Below are 22,869 nucleotides of genomic sequence, written 5' to 3'. Positions count from 1 at the left end.
CTCCCGCATCACCCTGAGCAGGCCTCTGTCAGAGCCCTGAGCACATTCATATTGCCATGAACTGGCTCAAGATATGAATCACCCAGCATGTTCCCTGTGCCTTCTTGCTCCTTGCGGTGTCCCCAGTACCTAGCACAGTCCCTGACACATTTTCTGATCGTTCCATAAAGTGAACTGACCTGGCTCTGTCTTGTCAATCTGACACTGTGAGAGAATAACAAAGCCTTGGATAAACGACGCTGGCTTTTCTCCAGGCCTCAAGAACTGACAAGACTATTTTCTTAAAAAACCTGACAAAAACAAGAAATGGGGAAAGGATTCCCTATTTAATAAATGGTGCTGGGAAAATTGGCTAGCCATAAGTAGAAAGCTGAAACTGGATCCTTTCCTTACCCCTTATACGAAAATTAATTCAAGATGGATTAGAGACTTAAATGTTAGACCTAATACCATAAAAACCCTAGAAGAAAATCTAGGTAGTACCATTCAGGACATAGGCATGGGCAAGGACTTCATGTCTAAAACACCAAAAGCAACGGCAGCAAAAGCCAAAATTGACAAATGGGATCTAATTAACTAAAGAGCTTCTGCACAGCAAAAGAAACTACCATCAGAGTGAACAGGCAACCTACAGAATGGGAGAAAATTTTTGCAACCTACTCATCTGACAAAGGGCTAATATCCAGAATCTACAAAGAACTCAAACAAATATACAAGAAAAAAACAAACAACCCCATCAAAAAGTGGGGAAAGGATATGAACAGACATTTCTCAAAAGAAGACATCCATACAGCCAACAGACACATGAAAAAATGCTCGTCATCACTCGCCATCAGAGAAATGCAAATCAAAACCACAATGAGATACCATCTCACACCAGTTAGAATGGCAATCATTAAGAAGTCAGGAAACAATAGATGTTGGAGAGGATGTGGAGAAATAGGAACACTTTTACACTGTTGGTGGGATTGTAAACTAGTTCAACCATTATGGAAAACAGTATGGCGATTCCTCAAGGATCTAGAACTAGATGTACCATATGACCCAGCCATCCCACTACTGGGTATATACCCAAAGGATTATAAATTACTCTACTACAAAGACACATGCACACGTATGTTTATTGCGGCACTATTCACAATAGCAAAGACTTGGAATCAACCCAAATGTCCATCTGTGACAGACTGGATTAAGAAAATGTGGCACATATACACCGTGGAATACTATGCAGCCATCAAAAAGGATGAGTCTGCGTCCTTTGTAGGGACATGGATGCAGCTGGAAACCATCATTCTTAGCAAACTATCACAAGAAGAGAAAACCAAACACCGCATGTTCTCACTCATAGGTGGGAACTGAACAATGAGATCACTTGGACTCGGGAAGGGGAACATCACACACTGGGGCCTATCAGGGGGAGGGGGGAGGAGGGAGGGATTGCATTGGGGAGTTATACATGATATAAACGTTATGCACATGTACCCTAGAACTTAAAGTATAATAAATAAATAAATAAATAAAAACAACAACAACAACAACAACAAAAAAAAAACTCTCAACCTTTAAAATCCAGAGGACGTTTTGCAAGGATTATATTTAAAGACCAAATATTGCTCTAAGATATATAAGTCCACTGTGATTATCTGCATTCCAGATAAAACCATGGCACTGGTACAAAAAACTTATACTTTTAGTCTTCCATTTTACAGGGAGAAAAATTAAGTAAAAGAAGAATAATTTTTAAAACACACTTTTGTCATCATTGTCTTTTATAAAAATATGGAAAGAGAAAATATGTTAGAGGGATACACAGATTCAAACTGCAATGTCAAAATTAGACTAAAGAATTTCTAAAACTTTTTTTTAATTTAATGATTTTTACACACAACCCAAAAAGTCCTCACCTTGAAAAAATTTGGAACTCTCCTATAAATTCCACCAAAATGAATAAGCTTATCACCTGGAGAAGAAAAACAATAAAGTATTACTTTAGTTTGCATTTCTTTTTATAACTACAAATTGACAATTTATAATTGTGTAAATTTATGAGGTACAAAGTGATATTTTGATTTCTAAATACAATGTGAAATAATTAATCAAGCCAGTTAACATCTCTATCACCTAAAATATTTAACTTTTTTTGTAGTAAAGATATTTGAAATTTACTCTTCGCAATTTTGAAATGTATGATACACCAATATTAACTACATTCACCACACTGTACAATAGAATTCAAAATATATTTCTGCTAACTGAGATTGTGTACCCTTTGACCTGTATTGCCCTATTATCCCAGTCTCTGTAACCACCATTCTACTTTGCTTCTACAAGTTCGATTGTTTTACATCATATAAGTAAGAATATGTGCTATTTGTCTTTCTGTGCCTGGTTTATTTAACTTAACATAATGTTTTCCAATTCCATCTATGTTGTCATAAATGACAGAATTTCGTCCTTTTTAAGGCTAAATACTATTCCATTGTGTACACACACCACATTTTCTTTATCCATTCATCTGTTGAGGGACACTTAGGTTGATTCTATAACTCAGCTATTGCGAGTAGTGCTGCAATGAACATTTACTTTTGTAAACACCCAAAAGTAGAATTGCTAGATCATATGACAATCGTTTTAAGTTTTATGAGAAACCTCCATGCAGTTTTCCATAATAGCTGTAATAATTTACATTCCTACCAAGTGTACAAGTGTACAGGGATTCTCTTTTTTCCACATCCATACCAACGCTTGTTGCCTTTTGTCTTTTTGATAATAGCCATTCTGACGGGTGTGAGATGATAACTCAATGTGATTTTAATTTGCATTTCTCTAATGATTAGCAATGTTGAGCACTTTTTAAACATATCTGTTGGTCATTTGCATGTCTTCCCTTCAGAAATGTTTACTCAGGTCTCTTGTCCATTTTTTATTTTTGCTTTACTTCCATCTCTCTTTCCTGGTACTTTGCTGATAATTTATTGGGTTTTTTGTCTTCTTGTTATTGAGTTGTTTGAGCTCCATATATATTTTTGATATTAGCCTCATGTTATTGAGTTGTTTGAGCTCCATATATATTTTTGATATTAGCCTCTTATTGACTGCACGACTTACAAATAGTTTCTCCCAATTTGCAGGTTGTCTCTGAAAACTGGTGATTGTCTTCTTTGCCACGCAGAAGCTTTTAGTTTGTTATAATCCTATTTGTCTGTTTTTGCATTTGTTGCCTGAACTTTTGGATTCTGATCCAAAAAAAACCCTACCTAGAACAATACAGTTTTTCCCTTAGATTTTTTTCAAGCAATTTTTCAGTTTCTGGTCTTATGCTTAAGGCTTCATCCCATTTTGAGTAGATTTTTATATATGATGCTAGATAAGGGTCCAATTTAATTCTTCTGCATGTGGATATCCAGTTTTCCCAATACCATTTACTAAAGAGACTATCCTTTCCCCACTGTGTATTCTTGGTACCTTTGCAAAAACAATCAATTGACCATATATGTGGGATGCATTTCTGGGTTCTCTATTCTGTTCCACTGGTTGATGGGTCTATGGTTTTGCCAGGATCATGATGTTTTAATTACTATAGCTTTGTAGTTTAGTTTAAAATCAGGGAAAGTAATACCTCCAGCTTTGTTCTTTTTGCCCATGATTGCCTTAGCTATTTGGGGTTTTTTGCGGTTCCATAGAAACTTTAAGATATTTTTTCTATTTCTTTGAAAAATGATGTTAGAATTTTGATAAAGACTGCACTAAAACTCTAGATCACTGTGGGTAGTGTGGACATTTTAGCAATATTTTCTTCCAATCCATGAACAAGGGATATCTTTCCATTTGTTTATGTCTTCTTCAATTTCTCATCAGTGTTTCATAATTTGCAATGTACAGGTCTTTAACTTCCTTGGTTAAATTTATTCCTAAATATTTTTTGTAGTTATTGAAAATGGGATTGTTTTCTTAATTTCTTTCTCATATAGTTTGTTGCTAGTTTATAGAAATGTACTTTTTAGTGTTTATTTTATATTCTACAATTTTACTGTATTCATTTATTAGTTCTAACAGTTTTCTGGTGGAGTATGTAGGGTTTTCTACATATAAGATTGTGACACCAGCAAACATAGACATTTTCACTTCTTCCTTTCTATTTTGATGCGTTTTATTTCTTTTTTCTTGCCTAATTGCTCTGGCAAGAATTTCTAATACTATGTTGAATAAAAGTGGCAAAAGTGGGCATTTTTGTCTTGATCCAAAGCTTAACTGAAAGGCTTTCAATTTTTCACTGTTGAGTATAATGTTAGCTGTGGGCTTCTCATATATGGCCTTTACTGTGTCAAGGTACTTTTCTTCTGTACCTAACTTGGTGAGAGTCTTTATCGTGAAATGTTGTTGAATTCTGTCAAACGTTTTTCTGCATCTAATGAGATGATCATATAGTTTTTGTCATCCATTCTGTTAATCTCATATAACATATTTATTGATTTGTGTATGTTGAACCATCCTTGCATTTCAGGAATAAATCCCATTTGGTCATGGTAGATGATCCTTTTAATGTGTTGTTCAGTTTGTGACTATTTTGTTGAGATTTTTGTGTCTATGTTAACTATGTTCATCAAGAATATTGGCATGTAGTTTTCTTTTTTTGTAAGTACTTCTTTGGCTTTGGTATCAGGATAACACTGGCCTCATAAAAAGAATGTGGAAGTATTCCCTCCTTTTCAATTTTTTGGCAGGGTTTGAGAAGGATTAGTATTAGCTCTACTTTAAATGTCTGGGTTGTCTCTTGCACTCACCCTTGCCATGTGACATGTGTGTTCCCACTTTGCCTTCTGCCATGAGTAAAAGCTCCCTGCAGGCTTCACCAGAAACTGAGTAAATGTTGATGTCATGCTTGTACAGCCTACAGAACCATGATCCAATTAAACCTCTTTTCTTTATAAATTACCCAGCCTCAGATATTTCTCTATAGCAACACAAAGAACAGGCTAATCCAGAAAATTGGTACTGAGAATTGGGGCATTGCTATAAAGACACCTAACAGTGTGAAAGCAGCTTTGGAACTGGGTAATGAGCAGAGGTTTGAAGAGTTTGAAGGGCTCCAAAGAAGACAGAAAAATGAAAGAAAGCTTGAAACTTCTTACAGACTGGTTAAATGATTGTAACCAAAATGCTGATAGTGATAGGGACAGTGAAGTCTAGGCTGATGAAGTTTCAGATGGAAATGAGAAACTTATTGGGAATTAGAGCAAAAGTCACCTGGTTATGTCTTAGCAAAGAACTTGGCTGTATTCTGTTTATGCCCTAAGGATCTGTAGAAGTTTGAACTTAAGAGTGATAACTTAGGGTATCTAGTAGAACAAGTTTCTAAGCAGCAAGTTTCAAGATGTGGTCTGGCTGCTTCTAACAGCTTATGCCCAGATTTAGGAGCAAAGAAATGACTTAAAGTTGGAATTGATATAGGAAAGGTAAGCACAGTATAAAAGTTTGAAAAATCTGCAGCTTGGCCATGCGGCAGAGAAAGAAAAAGCATCATCAGGAGAGGAATTCAAGGGGGTCTTTGGAGCAACCACTTGCTAGAAAGATTTGCACGACTAAAAGGGAGCCAAGTATTAATAGCCAAGACAATGGAGAAGAGACCTCAAAGGCACTTTAGAAATCTTTGAGGCTGCCCCTCCCATCACAGGTCAGGAGGTTTGGGAGGAAAGAATGACTTCATGGGCCAGGCTCAGGGTCTTGCTTCCCCGCACAGCCTTAAGACACTGCTCCCTGCATGCAGGCCACTCTCCAGCTCCAGCCTTAGCCCAGTGAACCCCAGATACAGCTTGGGTTGCTGCCTCAACAAGTACAAACTGTAAGCCTTGGCAGCTTCCATGTGGTGTTAAGTTCATAGGCACACATAGTGCAAGAGTGAAGGAGGCTTGGCAGCCTCCACCTACATTTCAGAGGATGTATGAGAAAGCCTGGTTGCCCAGGCAGAAGTCTGCTTAGGGGTGGAACCCTAAGCAGAACCTCTACAAGGTTCTGAGAACCTCTACAAGGGCAGTAAAGAGGGGAAATGTGGGGTTGGAACCCCCACACACAGTCCCCACTGGAGTACTGCCTAGTGAATTAGTGGAAAGGGGGCCACTGTCCTCCAGACCCCAGAATGGCAGATCCGCCAGTAACTTACATATTGAGCTTGGAAAAGCTTCAGGCACTCAACTCCAACCCATGAGAGCAATATAGTGGCTGAATCCTGCAAAGTCACAGAAGTAAAGCTGCCCAAGAGGTGGAGTGGAGCCCACCCCTCACAGCAGTGAGTCCTGGATGTGGAACCTGGAGTCAAAGGAGATTATTTGGAGCTTTAAGACTTAATGACTGCCCTATTGTGTTTCAGACTTGCATGGGGCATGTAGCTTCTTTCTATTGGCTGATTTCTCTTCTTTGGGAAAGGAGCATTTACCCAATGCCTGTACCCCAATTATATCTTGGAAGTAAGTAACTTTTTTTGATTTTACAAACTTATAGGTAGAAGAAACTTACCTCTAGATTGCACTTTGTTCTTGAGACTTGTGACTTTTCAGTTAATGCTGAGATGAGTTAAGGCTTTGGGGGACTATTGGGCAGGTATCTATTTTAGTGTGAGAAGGACATGAGATTCAGGGGGCCAGGGGCAGAAAGATATACTTTAGATATCCCTTTCAAATCTCATGTTGAAATGTAATCCCCATGTTGGAGGTGGGGCCTGTTGGGAGGGGTGGATTTCTCATAAATGGTTTAGCACCATCCCTTTGGTGTCATCCTTGCAATAGTGAGTCTCGTTAAGATCTGATTGTTTAAAAATGTATGACATTTTCCCCCTCACTCATTCTTTTTTTTTTTAGGCAGAGTCTTGCTCTGTTGCCCAGCCTGGAGTGCAGTGGCACAATCTCGGCTCACTGCAACCTCCACCTCCTGGGTTCAAGTGATTCTCCTGCCTCAGCCTCCTGAGTAGCTGCAATTACAGGCACCTGCTACCATGCCTGGCTAATTTTTGTATTTTTAGTAGAGATGGGGTTTCGCCATGTTGGACAGGTTGGTCTTGAACTCCTGACCTCATGTGATCCGCCTGCCTCAGTCTCCCATGTTGGGATTACAGGCATGAGCCACTGCAACTGGTCCCCTCACTCATTCTTGCTCTCACTATTGCCATGTGACATACCTGCTCTTGCTTCACCTTCCGCCATGAGTAAAATCTCCCTGAGTGCCTCACCAGAAACTGAGCTGATGTTGATGCCATGTTTATGCAGCCTGCAGAACCATAAGGCAAATTAACTTCTTTTATTTATAAATTACTCAGTCTCAGGTATCTCTTTATAGCAACACAAATAATGGCCTAATACAATTAGTGATATTGAGCATTTTTTCATATACCTGTTAGCCATTTGTATGTCTTCTTTTGAAAAAATGTCTATTCAAGGCATTTGCCCATTGTTAATCAGATTAATATTAATATATACTACTGAGTTACTTCCCTATATATTTTGGTTCTTAATCCCTTGTCAGACGAATAGCTTACAAATATTTTCTCTATTTCCATAGGTTGTCTCTCTTTACTGTTTTGATTGTTCTGCTTTGTAGAAGCTTTTTAGCTTGATATAATTCCATTTGTCCATTTTTGCTTTTGTTTTCTGTGTTTTTGAGATCTTACCCCAAAAAACGTTGCCTAAACCATCGATCTATGATGTTTCCCTATGTTTTCTTCTAGTAGCTTCATAATTTCACATTTTACATTTAAATCTAATTCATTTGAGTTATTTTTGTATATGGCAGAAGATAGGAATCTAGTTTTATTCTTATAAATACCCAGTTTTCCCAACAACATTTCTTAAAGAGATTATCCTCTCCCCAATGTTTCTTTTCTTTTTTCTTTTTTTTTTGACAGTCTCACTCTGTTGCCCAGGCTGTAGTGCAGTAGTGCAATCTCGGCTCACTGCAACCTCTGCCTCCTGGGTTCAAGCGATTCTCCTGCCTCAGACTCCTGAGTAGCTGAAATTATTATAGGCACATGCCACCACGCCAAGCTAAATTTTTGTATTTTTAGTAGAGACGGGGTTTCACCATGTTAATCAGGCTGGTCTCAAACTCCTAACCTCGTGATCTGCCCACCTCAGCCTCCCAAAGTGCTGGGATTACAACTCTGAGCCACCATGCCTGGCCCGCATTTTTTTTTTTTTTTTTTTTGAGACGGAGTCTCACTCTATCACCCAGGCTAGAGTGCAGTGGCATGGTCGCAGCTCACTGCAACCTCCGCCTCCTGGGTTCAAGCAATTCTCCTGCCTCAGCCTCCCAAGTAGCTGGACTACAGGCATGTGCCACCATACCTGGCTAATTTTTGTATTTTTAGTAGAGACGGGGTTTCACCATGTTAATCAGGCTGGTCTCAAACTCCTAACCTCGTGATCTGCCCACCTCAGCCTCCCAAAGTGCTGGGATTACAACTCTGAGCCACCATGCCTGGCCCGCTTTTTTTTTTTTTTTTTTTTGAGACGGAGTCTCACTCTATCACCCAGGCTAGAGTGCAGTGGCATGGTCGCAGCTCACTGAAACCTCCGCCTCCTGGGTTCAAGCAATTCTCCTGCCTCAGCCTCCCAAGTAGCTGGACTACAGGCATGTGCCACCATACCTGGCTAATTTTTGTATTTTTAGTAGAGATGGGGTTTCACTATGTTGGCCAGACTGGTCTTGAACTCCTGACCTCATGATCTACCCACCTTGGCCTCCCAAAATGCTGGAATTATAGGCACAAGCCACCATGCGTGGTCCCCAATGTATTTTTGTTTTTTTGTTGTTGTTGTTTTGTTTTTTTGTTTGTTTGTATGTTTTGAGACAAAGTGTTGCTCTGTTACCCAGGCTGGAGTACAATGGCATGTTCTCAGCTCACTGCAACTTCTGCCTCCCAGGTTCAAGCCATTCTCCGGCCTCAGTATCCTGAGGAGCTGGGATTGCAGGCATGCGCTACCATACCCAGCTAAGTTTTGTATTTTTTTAATAGAGACGGGGTTTCACCACATTGGTCAGGCCGGTCTCGAACTCGCAACCTTGTGATTCACCCACCTTGGCCTTCCAAAGTGCTGGGATTACAAGCATAAGCCACCACACCTGGCCCCAATGTATGTTCTTACCACTTTTTTCAGAAATGAGTTGGCTGTAAGTACACAAATCTATTTCTTGGTTCTCTATCCTGATCCAGTCATCTATGTGTCTGTTTTTAGGACACTAGTACGCTATTTTTGTTAGCATACTACTTGTTTTTGTATAAACTATTATTTTTTTACAGACTACTTTTGTTGTAGCTTTGTAGTATAATTTAAAAGCAGGTAGTGTGGTGCCTCTAGCATTGTTATTATTCAGGATTTGTTTAGCTACTTGGGGTCTTTTGCTGTTTTATAAATGTTTAGAATTTTTTCTATATATGTGAATAATTTCACTGATATCTTGATAGAGATTGCATTGAATCTGTAGACCACTTTGGGGAGCATAGACATTTTAATGGTATTAATTTTTCCAATCCAAGAACATGGGATATCTTTCCTTTTTTGTGTTCTCTTAAATTACTTTCGTCAGTGTTTTATAGTATTCTTTGTAGAATCTTTAACTTCTTTGATTAAATTTATTCCTTGGTATTTTATTTCGTAGCTTTTATAAATAGGATTTCTTTCTTGATTTTCTTTTCAGAATCATCTCTGTTAACCTGTAGGAATGCTACTAATTTTTGCATGTTGATTTTGTAGCCTGCAAATTTACTGAATTCATTTATCACTGCTAAGATTTATTTAGTGTAGTCTTTACTTTTTTTTTTGGAGACAGAGTCTTGCTCTGTCACCCAGGCTGGAGTGCAGTGGCGCAATCTGGGCTCACTGCAAACTCGGCCTCCCAAGTTTAAGCAATTCTCCTGCCTCAGTCTCCCAAGTAGCTGAGATTATAGGTGTGCTCCACCACACCCAGTGAATTTTTATATTTTTAGTAGAGATGGGGTTTTCCCATGTTGGACAGGCTGGTCTCAAACTCCTGACCTCAGGTGATCCACCCACCTTGGCCTCCCAAAGTGCTGGGATTACAGGCAGGAGCCACCACGCCCAGCCTACAGTTTTTCCTAAATATAAGGTCATGTTGTTTAAAAGCAAAAACAACTTGACCTCTTCTCTTTAAATTTGAATACTATTTATTTTGTTCTCTTGCCTAATTGCTGTGGTTAGGACTTTCAGTATTATGCTGAATAAAAATGGTGACAGTGAGGAAAAATAAAAAATAAATGGTTGGTAGAATTCAGCCATGAAGCCATCAGGTCCTGGGCTTTTTTTTTTTTTTTTTTTAAATGGAAGATCTTTGATTACAGATTCCATCTTTTTACTCATTATTGTTCTGTTCAGATTTTCTATTTTTTTATGATTCAGTCTTTATATGTTGTATGCTTTGGAGCACCTAAACACATAAAACAAATATTTATATTTATACAAAATATAAATATTATATTGTAACCCATCTCTTTCTTCAGATCCACAGGATCTGATGGATTGCAATACAATAACAGTAGAAAACTTCAATACCTCACTTTCAATGCTGGAAGATCATCCAGACAGAAAATTAATAAGAAAACATTAAACTTGAACAACACTTTACAGAAACACTTAAAGGACCTAAATGGATAGAAGAATTTAACCACTTCTTCTTAGTTATCCAATTTGTTGGTGTATAATTGTTCATGATAGTCTCTGATGATCTTTTGTATTTTTGTGGTATTATGAATCCTCTCTTTTTTTAAATTAATCTAGTTTGTCAAATTTGTTCATCTTTTCAAAAAAGAACTTATTTTATCTTTTTGTATTGTTTTTCTAGTCTCTATTTCATTTATTTCTGCTCTAATTTTTAGTATTTCCTTTCTTATACTAACTTTGGTTTAGTTTATTCTTCTTTTTCTGTCTCCTTGAGGTATGACATTAGCTTATTTATTTTAAATCTTTATTCTCTTTCATGTAGGCATTTATTGTTATAAACCTTCCTCTTTGAACTGTTCTTACTGTATCCCATATGTTTGTTATGTTGTGTTTCCATTTTTGTTTATATTAAGATAAAAGATTGTGGCCAGGCACAGTGGCTCATGCCTGTAATCCCAGCACTTTGGGAGGCCAGGCAGGTGGATCACGAGGTCAGGAGATTGAGACCATCCTGGCTAACATGGTGAAACCCCGTCTCTACTAAAAATACAAAAAAAAAAATTAGCCAGGCATGGTGGCAGGCTCCTGTAGTACCAGCTACTCAGGAGACCGAGGCAGGAGAATGGTGTAAACCCAGGAGGCAGAGCTTGCAGTGAGTCGAGATTGCGCCACTGCACTCCAGCCTGGGTGACAGAGCGAGACTCTGTCTCAAAAAAATAATAATAATAAAATAAAATAAAAGATTTTTATCTTGTTATCTAAAGATTTTTAATTTCCCTTTTAATTTCACTGACCTATTTATTGTTGAGAAGCACGTTAATTTCCATATATTTGTGGATTTTTCAAAATTCCCCCTATATTCATTCATTTATTTTTATTTATTTTTAGAGACAGGGTCTTTTTTTGTTTCCCAGGCTGGAGTGCACTGGCACCGTCATAGCTACCGCAACCTTGAACTCCTGGGCTTAAGCAATCCTCCCACCTCAGCTTTCCAATTAGCTGGGACAACAGGCACATAACATTACCCCTAGCTTCCTCTTATAATTGATTTCTAGTGTCATACCACTGTGGTCAGAAAAGATACTTGAGGCTGGACATGGTGGCTGACACCTGTAATCCCAGCACTTTGGGAGGCCAAGGTAGGCAGATCCCTTGAGGTCAGGAGTTTGAGACCAGCCTGGCCAATGTGGTGAAACCCTGTCTCTACTAAAAATACAAAAATTAGCTGGATGTGGTGGCTCACGCCTGTAGTCCCAGCTACTCGGGAGGATGAGGTGGGAGAATCACTTGAGCCTGGGAGGCGGAGGTTGTAATGAGTTGATATTGCACCACTGCAATCCAGCCTGGGTGACAGAGCAAGACTCCAATTCAAAAAAAGAAAAAAGAGATATTTGATATAATTTCAATCTTCTTAAATTTGCTGATGCTTGTATTTTGCCCTAGCATGTTATCTGTCCTGGAGAAAGTTCTGCATGCACTTGAGAAGAATGTGTATTCTGTTGCCGTTGGATGGAATGTTTCTCTCTCTCTCTCTTTGTGTGTTTGTGTGTGTTAGATTCATTAGGTCTAATGTGTTGTTCAAATCCAATGTTTTCTCACTAATTTTCTGGATTATCTTTCATTGTTGAAAGTGGGGTATTGAAATACCCTACTATCATTGTATTGCAATCTGTCTCTTCCGTCATATCCTTAATATTTATTTCATATATTTAGGTTCTCTGAGTTTGGGTACATATATATTTACAATTGTTATACCCTTTTGATGAGTTGACTCCTTTATCATCATATAATGTCCTTCTTATTTCTTTTTTACAGTTTTTGACTTTAAGTCTATTTTGTCTTATGTAAGTATAGTTACCCATGCTCTCTTTTGGTTTCTATTGATGTGGAATATCTTTTTTTCCATCGCCTAACTTTCAGTCTGTGTGCCCTTAAAAGTGAGGTGAGTTTCCTATGGGTAACATATAGTTGTGTCTTGTTTTCTTATTCATTCACTTACTCTATGTCTTTTCATTAGAGAACTTCATTCATTTACGTTCAAGGTAATTATTGATAGATAAGGACTTACTACTGCCATTTTGGTATTTTGTTGTTGTTGTTGTTGTTGTTGCTGTTGTTGTTTTGTACATACTTTTTTGGAGATACAGCCTCTGTTGCCCAGGCTGGAGTGCAGTAGTGTGATCACAGCTCACTACACCCTCGACCTCCCAGGCTCCAACGATGCTCCCACCTCAGCCTTTGTGAGTAGCTGGGACCACAGGCATGTGCCACCACATCCAGCTAATTTTTAAAAAATTATTGTAGAGATAGGGCCACCCTATGTTGCCCAGGCTGGAAGATACATTTTTCTTTCTTTCTCTCTTGCTGTCTTTGTGGTTTTGCGGTTTTCAGTCGTGGTATTCTTTGAATACTATTTCTGTTTTGTGCTTCTACTGAAGATTTTTGCTTTGTGCTTGTCATGAGGCTTCCAGAGAACATCTTTTAATCACAACAGTCTATTTCAAAGTGATTACAACTTAACTTTGCATACAACTCTACATTGTTACTCTCTCATCAAACAGTTTATATTTTTTGATGTCAGAATTTACATCATGTGTATCCTTTGATAAGTTATTTTAGTGCTACTATAGTTGTCATTAATAGTTTTTTTCCTTAGCGTACATTTCTTAAATGATTTGAAAACTAATACATTTGTACAAGTCAAGATTTGTGACTTGGGTGTATAAAAAGTGAAAGAACTAGGGAGAAGGCTAAGTGACTCTACTTATCTTTTCAGTTTCTATTTCAAATAAAAGTTTGAAGGATCTTCAAAAAAATAAAAATAGAACTAGCATATGATTCAGCAGTCCCCTACAGAGTATGTATCCAAAGTAAATGAAATCAGTATATCAAAGAGCAATGTGCACTCCCATGTTCATTGATGCATTAGTCACAATAGCCAAGATACAGAACCAATCTAAATGTCCATCCAAGGATAAGGGGATAAAGAAAATGTGGTAAAGAGACACAATGAAATAGTACTTGGCCTTTAAAAAAGAAGAAAATTCTGTCATTTGTGACAACATGGATTAACCCAGATAACATTATGTTAAGTGAAATAAAAGAAGCACAGAAAGAAAAATACTGAATGATCTCTTATATTTGGAATCTAAAAATGTTGACCTCTAATAAGTAAAGAGTAAAATGGTTACTAAAGGCTGTGGGGTCAGGGTGGGGATTGTTGAACAGATGTTGGTCAAAGGATACAAAACTTTAGTTACACAGAAGGAATAAGTTCAAGAGATCTAGCATACAAAATGGTGACTTAATTAATACCAACGTATTATTTTCTTTTTATTTGTCTTTTTTTGAGATGGAGTCTTGCTCTGTCACCCAGGCTGGAGTGCACTGGCGCAGTCTCAGCTCACTGCAACCTCTGCCTCCCGGGTTCAAGTGATTCTCTTGCCTCAGCTTCCCAAGTAGCTGGGATTACAGGTGAGCGCCACCATGCCTGGGTAATTTTTGTATTTTTAGTAGAGATGGGGTTTCACTATGTTGGCCAGGCTGCTCTAGAACCAATGTGTTATATTCTTAAAAACTCCTGAGAGAGTAGATTTTAAGTATTCTCCCTACAAATGATAAGTATGGGAGGTAATGCAAATGGTTCATTAGCTCAATTGAACCATTCTACAATATATACATATATTATAACATCACGTTGTGCACGAAAAATCATACAATTTTTATTTGTCAGTTAAAAGAAATAAATAAATTACAAAGATAAATAAATGTTTTTTTAAAAAAATTAAAATTTGGTATAATCCTATCAAACTCTATCTCCTACTATTGAATTCTGCAAAGACAAGTAAGGGTTCGATGATGCCATGGACACACAAATTGAAAATATTCAGTAGACTTAAATGGTTTCAAGCATTTCCTTAAGGTCCCATCATCTTTTAATCTCTTATTCCACTCCCATTCTCTCTGACTACAGCACTCCGGAGGATACCAAGAGGAGAGAAAACCTGAAAGAAGCAGCAGTGTGAATGGCTGGTTTTAAAAAGAAACCAAGCTTCCTAAGTCGGTAACCAAGGTTGAAGCACAGCAGTAGGCAGGGGGTGGTGACTCTCAAATTATTCCTTAGTACTGTAGGTGGTCCCTTTGGTGTTTAAAATAAAACACTCCTGAGGCCTTTTATAATCATCTTTATGTGATAGCACAAGCCTAAATATTGAGGATCTGATAGGTTACAAAATTGTATGTAAAATGTGATCACGTTTTGTTTGAAAAATCAAATGTGCATTGAAAAACAAAATCTACAAAGAAAAATAATAAAGCATAACAGTTTATTTCTGGTTGTCAAATTATAAGTAGTTTCTTTTATATATTTTCCTACTTTATCTGTATGTATTTTCCTACTTTAACTGACAGCTGAAGGTGATGGAGAAAATGCAATTCAAATCTTTACTGATTCTCTAAGAATATTAAATGCATCCAATTTATAACTCTGGATAAAGGACTTTAAAATCATCTCACATTTTATTTATTTTATTTTTTTTTTTTTTTTTTTTTTTTTTTGAGACAGAGTCTTGCTCTGTCACCCGGGCTGGAGTGCAGTGGCCGGATCTCAGCTCACTGCAAGCTCTGCCTCCCGGGTTTATGCCATTCTCCTGCCTCAGCCTCCCGAGTAGCTGGGACTACAGGCGCCAGCCACCTCGCCCAGCTAGCTTTTTGTATTTTTCAGTAGAGACGGGGTTTCACCGTGTTAGCCAGGATGGTCTCAAACTCCTGACCTCGTGATCCGCCCGTCTCGGCCTCCCAAAGTGCTGGGATTACAGGCTTGAGCCACTGCGCCCGGCCTCATCTCACATTTTAATAGTCCAATATTTTCTCTCTTCTTCTTGAACTCCCCAAAACTCTTTTTCTCAATGTACCTATGAAAAGTCTTTTTAACATTATTTTCTGGATATTTCCACTATCTTCTTAGATAACCCATTCTCTTATTAGGTATCTTCTTTTCACTTGTAAAATTCTACCTGCCTGTTTCTGGCTGTTATAGTTCTAAAAATGTTTAAGCTTATTGTGCTGATTAGCATATCTGAAAGGGTGAAAAGCTGCCAAGGAGTTGGGAAACTGTGAACAATGCTGGGGGAGGTTATTTGGGTGAGATTATGAATACTTTTCTGACTTCAACAAACATATAGAGCATATAACTTTTAAGATTTTTTTGTTTTAAATTATAAGCTATGTGGGGGTTTTTTTTTTTTTTTTCTTTTCTACAATGTGGCTTTCCTCTGTGCTGTGTCAGCTCGTTTTTTTTCTTGTCCCTGGGAAAGCCTATCTCACAGCTTTACTAGTCATTATTAGGTATTAACCACTAGTCACGTTTTCAGAAAACAATCTATTATAATATTCAAACTTCAATTTATCCTCCACTTTCACATCTCTCTCTTACTTTCAGTTTCTGGATGCTTGTGATGAGGGAGTAGTGGAGTCCACTTCAAAATTGCACCACCTTACTCCTCTTCCCCACCTCCCCAGGCTGCCTCTGTCCTCTCCAAAATCAGACCAACAGGAATGAGAGAGACAAGAGTAAAACAGAGTCTTGCTTGACTGATCCAGCTGGAGTCTGGTGATGGTAAATCAATGTTAGACATTTGACTGCTGATTATCTCTCGCAGTGTTTTTGTGATTCTTTGGATGTCTTCCTACTACTCTGTAGCCACTGTACTCTGGCACAAATGATTCATCCCTTTGTTAATCACTTTCGATTCTCACCCATGCCTGCTTCCTGGGGGTCCTTTCCAAACTAATGCTGTTTCTTGGGGTTGCTTCATCCTGCAGACAAGCACTCTCACAGGCAGTGTCTCTGACAACCCAAATCTGGCTCTCTTTTAACCATCCATATGCGGGCCATGGGATCACTGCACACATCCGCGTCCTGCCAAACTCTGAATGTCCACGCTGTAGCTGATACTGCTGGGTTTATTTACTCGGCTAAAGGAGGTCTGTGCCTTTACATTTTCTCAAATGTGCACAGGGTAGCATTTCCTATATCTCCTATACACTATGTTGTATTCTCTTGAGAATAGGGATGGCCTAAGGGTCACCAAACAGATTTGGGAATACTCTCTTTGTAATATTGCATAGAATGTCTAGCATCTCACTTTCAGATGTGAAGATCCGGCCGGGCGCGGTGGCTCAAGCCTGTAATCCCAGCACTTTGGGAGGCCGAGACGGGCGGATCACGAGGTCAGGAGATCGAGACCATCCTGGCTAACACAGTGAAACCCCGTCTCTACTAAAATATACAAAAAACTAGCCGGGTGAGGTGGCGGGTGCCTGTAGTCCCAGCTACTCGGGAGGCTGAGGCAGGAGAATGGCGTGAACCCGGGAGGAGGAGCTTGCAGTGAGCTGAGATCTGGCCACTGCACTCCAGCCTGGGCGACAGAGTGAGACTCTGTCTCAAAAAAAAAAAAAAAAAAGTGAAGATCCTCCTTTCTCTCACCTTATACAAAAATCGACTCAACATGGATTGTAAACTTAAATGTAAGACCTGAAACTATAAAAACACTAGAAGAAAACCTAGGGAAAACTCTTCTGGACATTAGTATAGGCCAGGAATTCATAACGAAGACCTCAAAAGCACAAGCAACAAAAACAAGATTAGACAAATGGAACTTAATTAAAATTAAAAGCTTGTCTACAACAAAAGAAATAATCAACAGAGTGAACAGACAACCTACAGAATGGGAGAAAATATCTGTAAATTATGCATCTGACAGAGGACTAATATCCAGAATCTACAAGAAACTCAAACAATGATAACAACAACAACAACGAAAACATTAAAAAGTGGGCAAAAGACATGAACAGACATTTTTCAAAGGAAGACATACAAATGGCTCACAAGTATATGAAAATGTGCTCAACATCACTAATCATCAGAGACTTAAATTAAAACCACAAGGAGATATCATCTTACACAGTCAGAATGGCTCCTATTAAAAAGTGAAAAAAATTGACTGAATGTGATGGCTCACACCTGTAATCCCAACACTTTGGGAGGCCAAGGCAGGAGGATTGCTTGAAGCCAGAAGTTTGAGACCAACCTAGGCAACATAGTAAGATTCTGTCTCTACATAAAATAATTCTTAAAAAATTATTTGGGCAGTTGGGTGCGGTGGCTCATACTGGTAATCCCAGCACTTTGGTAGGCCGAGGTGGGCAGATCATGAGGTCAGGAGATCGAGACCATCCTGACTAACACAGTAAAACCCCGTCTCCATTAAAAATACAAAAAATTAACCAGGCATGGTGGCACACACCTATAGTCTCAGCTATGTGGGAGGCTGAGGCAGAAGAATCGCTTGAACCCAGGAGGCGGAGGTTACAATGAGTTGAGATTATGCCACTGCACTCCAGCCTGGGAGACAGAGCAAGACTTCATCTCAAAAAAAAAATTATTTGGGCATGGTGGCACATGACCAAATAGTGCCAGCCAGCCACTCAGGAGGCTGAGTCAGGAGGATCACTTGAGCCCAGGAATTCAAGGGTGCAGTGAGCTATGATTGCACCATTACTCTTCAGCCTGGATAACAGAGCAAGACCCTATCTCTCTTTAAAAATGTCAAAAAAGAACAGATGTTGGTAGGAATGCAGAGATAAGTGGGAATAGGGAATAGTATGTATTCCCACCAATATATACTATTGGTGGTAATGTAAATTAGTACAACTTCCATAAAAAACAGTATGGAGATTTCTCAAAAAACTAAAAATTGAACTACCATCGGATCCATCAATCCCACTACTGGGTATCTACCCAAAGGAAAAGAAATCATTATATCAGAAAGATACCTGTACTCACATGTTTATCTCACTACTATTGACAATAGCAAAGATATGGAAGCAACCTAAGTGTCCATCAACAGATGATTGGATAAAGAACATGCAGTATATACACAATGAAATACTGTTCAGTTTTTTAAAAAAGAATGAAACCATGTCTTTTGCAGCAGCATGGATGGAACTGGAGCCATTATATTAAGTGGAACAACTCAGAAACATAAAATCAAGTACCTCATATTCTCACTTACAAGTAGGAGCTAAATAATGTGTATACATGGACAAAAAGCATGGAATAATAGAATTGGAGACCCAGAAGAGTTGGGGATAGAAAGGGAAGAGTGATGAGAAATTACTTAATGGGTACAATGTACATTATTTGGGAGATAGATACACTGAAAGCCCAGACTTCAATGCTACCCAATATATCCATGCAATGAAATTGCACTTGTATCCCTTAAATGTATACAAATAAAATAACTAAATGAATAAAATTTCAAAAAATAAAATAAAATTTCAAAAAATACTGAGTACTTGTTCTTGGCCTTTGACTCTCAGCCAAAATGTGGATATCAAAAATAATTATTTCTAACATTCTGTCACAGGTGTTTTAAAATAATTTCAGCCAGGTGTGGTGGCTCATGCCTGTAATCCTGGCATTTGGAGAGGACAAGGTGGGAGGATCACTTGAGCCCAGGAGTTTGAGGCCAGCCTGGGCAACATAGTGAGACCTCATCTCTACAAAAAATACAAAACTTACAAAAATTAGCCAGGCATGGTGGCAGGCACCTGTAGTCCCAGCTACTCGGAAGACTAAGGTGGAAGGATCACTTGAGCCCAGGATGTAGTGGCTGCAGTGAGCCGTGATTGCACCACTACACTCCAGCCAGGGCAATAGAGCAAGATCTTGTCTCAAATTTAAAAGTACTTTTTAAAATAAAGAATTTCAATGAAATTTTAGGAAATATGCTTTTTATCATCATGGATGCCTTTGCCATCACATTCTTCATATACATACTCATTATAACCCATCAAGGTCTGCTTATTACAAGACCAGTTCTGTTCATGAGTTATACAAAGTGAATCTATTAGCCAAAAGCATTTCTTGAAATTTTGCTAGCCTGGTCTCTGAAAGGAAGCAGTTATGCTTCCTTACCTTTGGAAAGAATACCTTATAAATGAACAAGAGAGATAGAACAAACACAAATAAATCACATGAATGACAGTAATAGACCTACATCTGAACTGACTCCATAAAAGAATTGCTTGGTTGAAAAGGTTTATGGGGCCAAGTGTGGTGGCTCACGGCTGTAATCCCAGCACTTTGGAAGACTGAGGCGGGGGGATCACAAGGTCAGGAGTTCAAGACCAGTCTGGCCAATATGGTGAAACCCCATCTTTACTAAAAAAAATACAAAAATTAGCCAGGCATGGTGATGCACACCTGTAGTCCCAGCTACTCGGGAGGCTGAGGCAGGAGAATCACCTGAACCCAGGAGGCGGAGGTTGCAGTGAGCTGAGATTATGCCACTGCACTCCAGCCTGGGTAAGAGAGTGAGACTTTGTCTCAAAAAAAAAAAAAAAAAAAAAAAAGAAAAAGAAAAGGTGTATGGTATTTTTGTTCTGTGTCAATGTAGCTAAGCTGGAACTATACTCCCCTGAACTATATTCTCCTCTTTTTCATCACTGAATGAGCATTAGCTCTACCTCCTTCTTCGAATATGTCCCAGCTACAATCCTGATTTGAGACATTACTGGGCTTGACCACATCACTGTGCTTAGGCACTGTGATGACCCTTCCCTAGGTTCACAGGTCCCACGCTCAGCTCAGTCCTGGACGAACAGAACAAATGGCTGGCCCACAATCAGCTCTGAGGGAAGTCCCTTGGCCCTGACGTCCTTCTCAAATGCCTCAGACGCAAGTTATTTCCTATCCAAGAACACAGAGAGAACCAAAGGGAATCCTGTGACTGTCTCTCTGAATTTAGTTCACATAGGGACTGTGGAGCCAAAATATTGCCTCCTTTTAAAAGGTCTGACATAAAAACCATTTCTAGCTTCTTGAGAGCCCAAGGCTTTCACAAGTGTCCTTCTTTGTCACATATCCCCAAAGCATGTCCTTCAGGTTTACTGTAAAATATGAATGTCCACTTTCAAGTACAGGTAAGAATTCTGCATGCAACTTGGAGTGAAATAATCGCTTTAGTGTTACAGCTCTTTTAGAATTTGTCTAGCAGGCTTCCCAATTTTTGCTGGAAAGCCCCTATATGTAAAATTTTTAAAAAATGGATTGCTTTGTTTGTTGATATTTTGTCAACCAATTAAAGGATAAAGTCTATTTATTATTACAGCAGTAAAATATTATAATAATCAATAATTGGGAACATGTTTTTAAGCACAAATCAATTATTAAGATTTCTCATTGTAAAATAAAGTAAAAGATTAACAGTGAACACAAATATTGGGAAAAAACATTTTGGCTAGATGACTTTCAGAAGAACGTCATATTCTTTTTTTGTTTGTTTGCTTGTTTTTCAAGACAGAGTCTCACCCGATTGCCCAGGCTGGAGCGCAGTGTCTAGTGTCGCCATCTTTATGACCATGAGTACCCAATATTTAGCTCCCACTTAAAATTAAGAACATGTGGTATTTGGTTGTCTGTTCCTGTGTTAATTTTCTTGGGATAATGACCTCTAACTGCATCCATATTGCTGCAAAGAACATGATTTCATTCTTTTTTATGACTGCCCATCATAACTTTAAACATATTAACTTTGTGATTTGTGTTTAATTTTTAATTATTTAATTTCACAGAAGGCATGGGTTAATCAAGACCTATATCTTGCTCCTCCTCTAACCCCAATAATGAGCGAGCTTGGATTCGGTGCCGCAATGGACAATACAGTGACTATGGAAGCAATCTAGCCACTGACAGAGCTGTGAAATTATTCCTTACAATGCAACATTTTTGAAGTTTAAATCCAAAATTTACAATAATAAAATTTTAATAGCAATCTCAACTTATTTTTGCATTCCAGAGATTTAGCCTGATAGTGATTTCTGTCTTTGGTCTTGTCTTTAGTTGAATAGTTTTTTTGGTTGTGTTTTGTTTTGTTTTGTTTTGTTTTGTTTTAATATTTGGCCTTTTTGCATTGGGCCAACAGGTATAGTTGGTAGACCTTTAGTTTTATTCCATCTACTCGTATCTTCTATTCTCACAATGCTGACTCTTTCATCCAATATTTCAAATTCTCAAGTTCCAAGTCTGCAAATTTACTTTTCTATTAGCTCTTAGATAAATTGCAGGACCCTATTGCATGGCTCCAAATCCGAACAAGCAAAAAATAAAAAAATAAAAAATACACCAGAGGAAAGTTTTTCCCAAGAAATAACAATAGTACTATTGTATTTCTTTATTATTTTATCGGAACTTTCAGAAACGTTGCCTCCAATTCCTGATTCCCAGACCTCTGGACCTGTAATTTAACCACAAGATAAGAAAAAGGAATTTACTTTGGCTGAACTGTTAAATATGTTTAAATAAGGATTTCTAAAAATCACCCCCAGATCTTTTTCTTCTGTATTTTTCTCTGGCCTTCTACTTACTTGATGTCTTTCAGTTAAGTATTACCCCTCTTCACTTAAATTACATTTCTATTACCCCTGTTCATTTGAAAAGATAGCTTCACTTACAAAAGTAATGAAATTATTCTCTTACCTTCATGTTTGGGAAAACATTCAGGGCAGAAGAGAGGAGGAAAATTTCCTCTGTAAGGGCCGGGTACGTTTTCAACAGCAGGAAGAACCCAGCAGGCTGCCTGCCTCTCTCCCTCTCCCTGCTCTAGATTATCTTGGCACTCATATATAGAGCAAGTGGTCCTGAGATGTAGCTCCTACCCCAACCGGATTCTCCAGCGACAGCAAGAGCCTGCTCTTGTACTTAATCTGTGCCTTGAAGCCAGATGCATCTTATCAATTACACAGCCTTAGCTATGCCAGCTGGGACTGTTTGGAAGTGATAGATATGTTTCTTAGAAACATATCTATAAATCAGGAAACACAGCAAATGTTCTCAGTTCAATGTTTAAGTGATTTTCAACCAAAGGAGACTCTGTGTAAGGCAAGGGATGAGCCTCCTTCTTGTTTCAATCTACCAAACTACGTGGATGTTTTCATGATTCTCTTAAAGGGTATTATACGCCAGACTTCGAGATTAAGTATTTTGTGAGCAAAAATATCTAAATGCAGTTCTGTCACTCAAAATGTAAATGGAATATTCTGGAGTAGAATTTTTCCCCAAAGTACAGCCTAACACAACCTAATAGTCATCCCTTCATGCTTAACTTTCACAGAATAATCACAAAGAACATCAATTTTT

The 22,869-nt window shown here is 38.4% G+C and overlaps 1 protein-coding gene and 1 non-coding gene across 3 annotated transcripts in view; one reads left to right on the top strand and one right to left on the bottom strand.

The window, feature by feature from the left end:
* Positions 1 to 22,568, bottom strand: part of C7 (complement C7) — an 83,557-nt gene extending 60,989 nt beyond the window's left edge. Inside the window, exons 1-3 of one of the 2 annotated variants that reach the window (XM_033179448.1) lie at positions 22,210 to 22,415; positions 7,172 to 7,260; positions 1,905 to 1,960 (exon numbers count right to left, since the gene is read on the bottom strand). In XM_033179448.1, coding sequence (XP_033035339.1) covers positions 1,905 to 1,960; positions 7,172 to 7,249 — 134 coding nt within the window. In that variant the 5' untranslated portion in view covers positions 7,250 to 7,260; positions 22,210 to 22,415. Of the gene's footprint in view, positions 1 to 1,904; positions 1,961 to 7,171; positions 7,261 to 22,209 lie in introns of both variants that reach the window. The other variant, XM_033179449.1, reaches the window with a different exon arrangement.
* LOC117066224 lies at positions 20,695 to 20,756 on the top strand. The gene has a single exon (XR_004430208.1). It is a non-coding gene; the product is annotated as a U7 small nuclear RNA (small nuclear RNA).
* Positions 22,569 to 22,869: the final 301 nt, after the last annotated feature.

The sequence above is a fragment of the Trachypithecus francoisi genome, unplaced genomic scaffold (assembly GCF_009764315.1).
Source record: "Trachypithecus francoisi isolate TF-2019V2 unplaced genomic scaffold, Tfra_2.0 Lachesis_group2, whole genome shotgun sequence".
Taxonomy (NCBI): domain Eukaryota; kingdom Metazoa; phylum Chordata; class Mammalia; order Primates; family Cercopithecidae; genus Trachypithecus; species Trachypithecus francoisi.
Note: the sequence above shows the minus strand (reverse complement) of the source record. Positions and strands in the feature narration are given on the sequence as shown.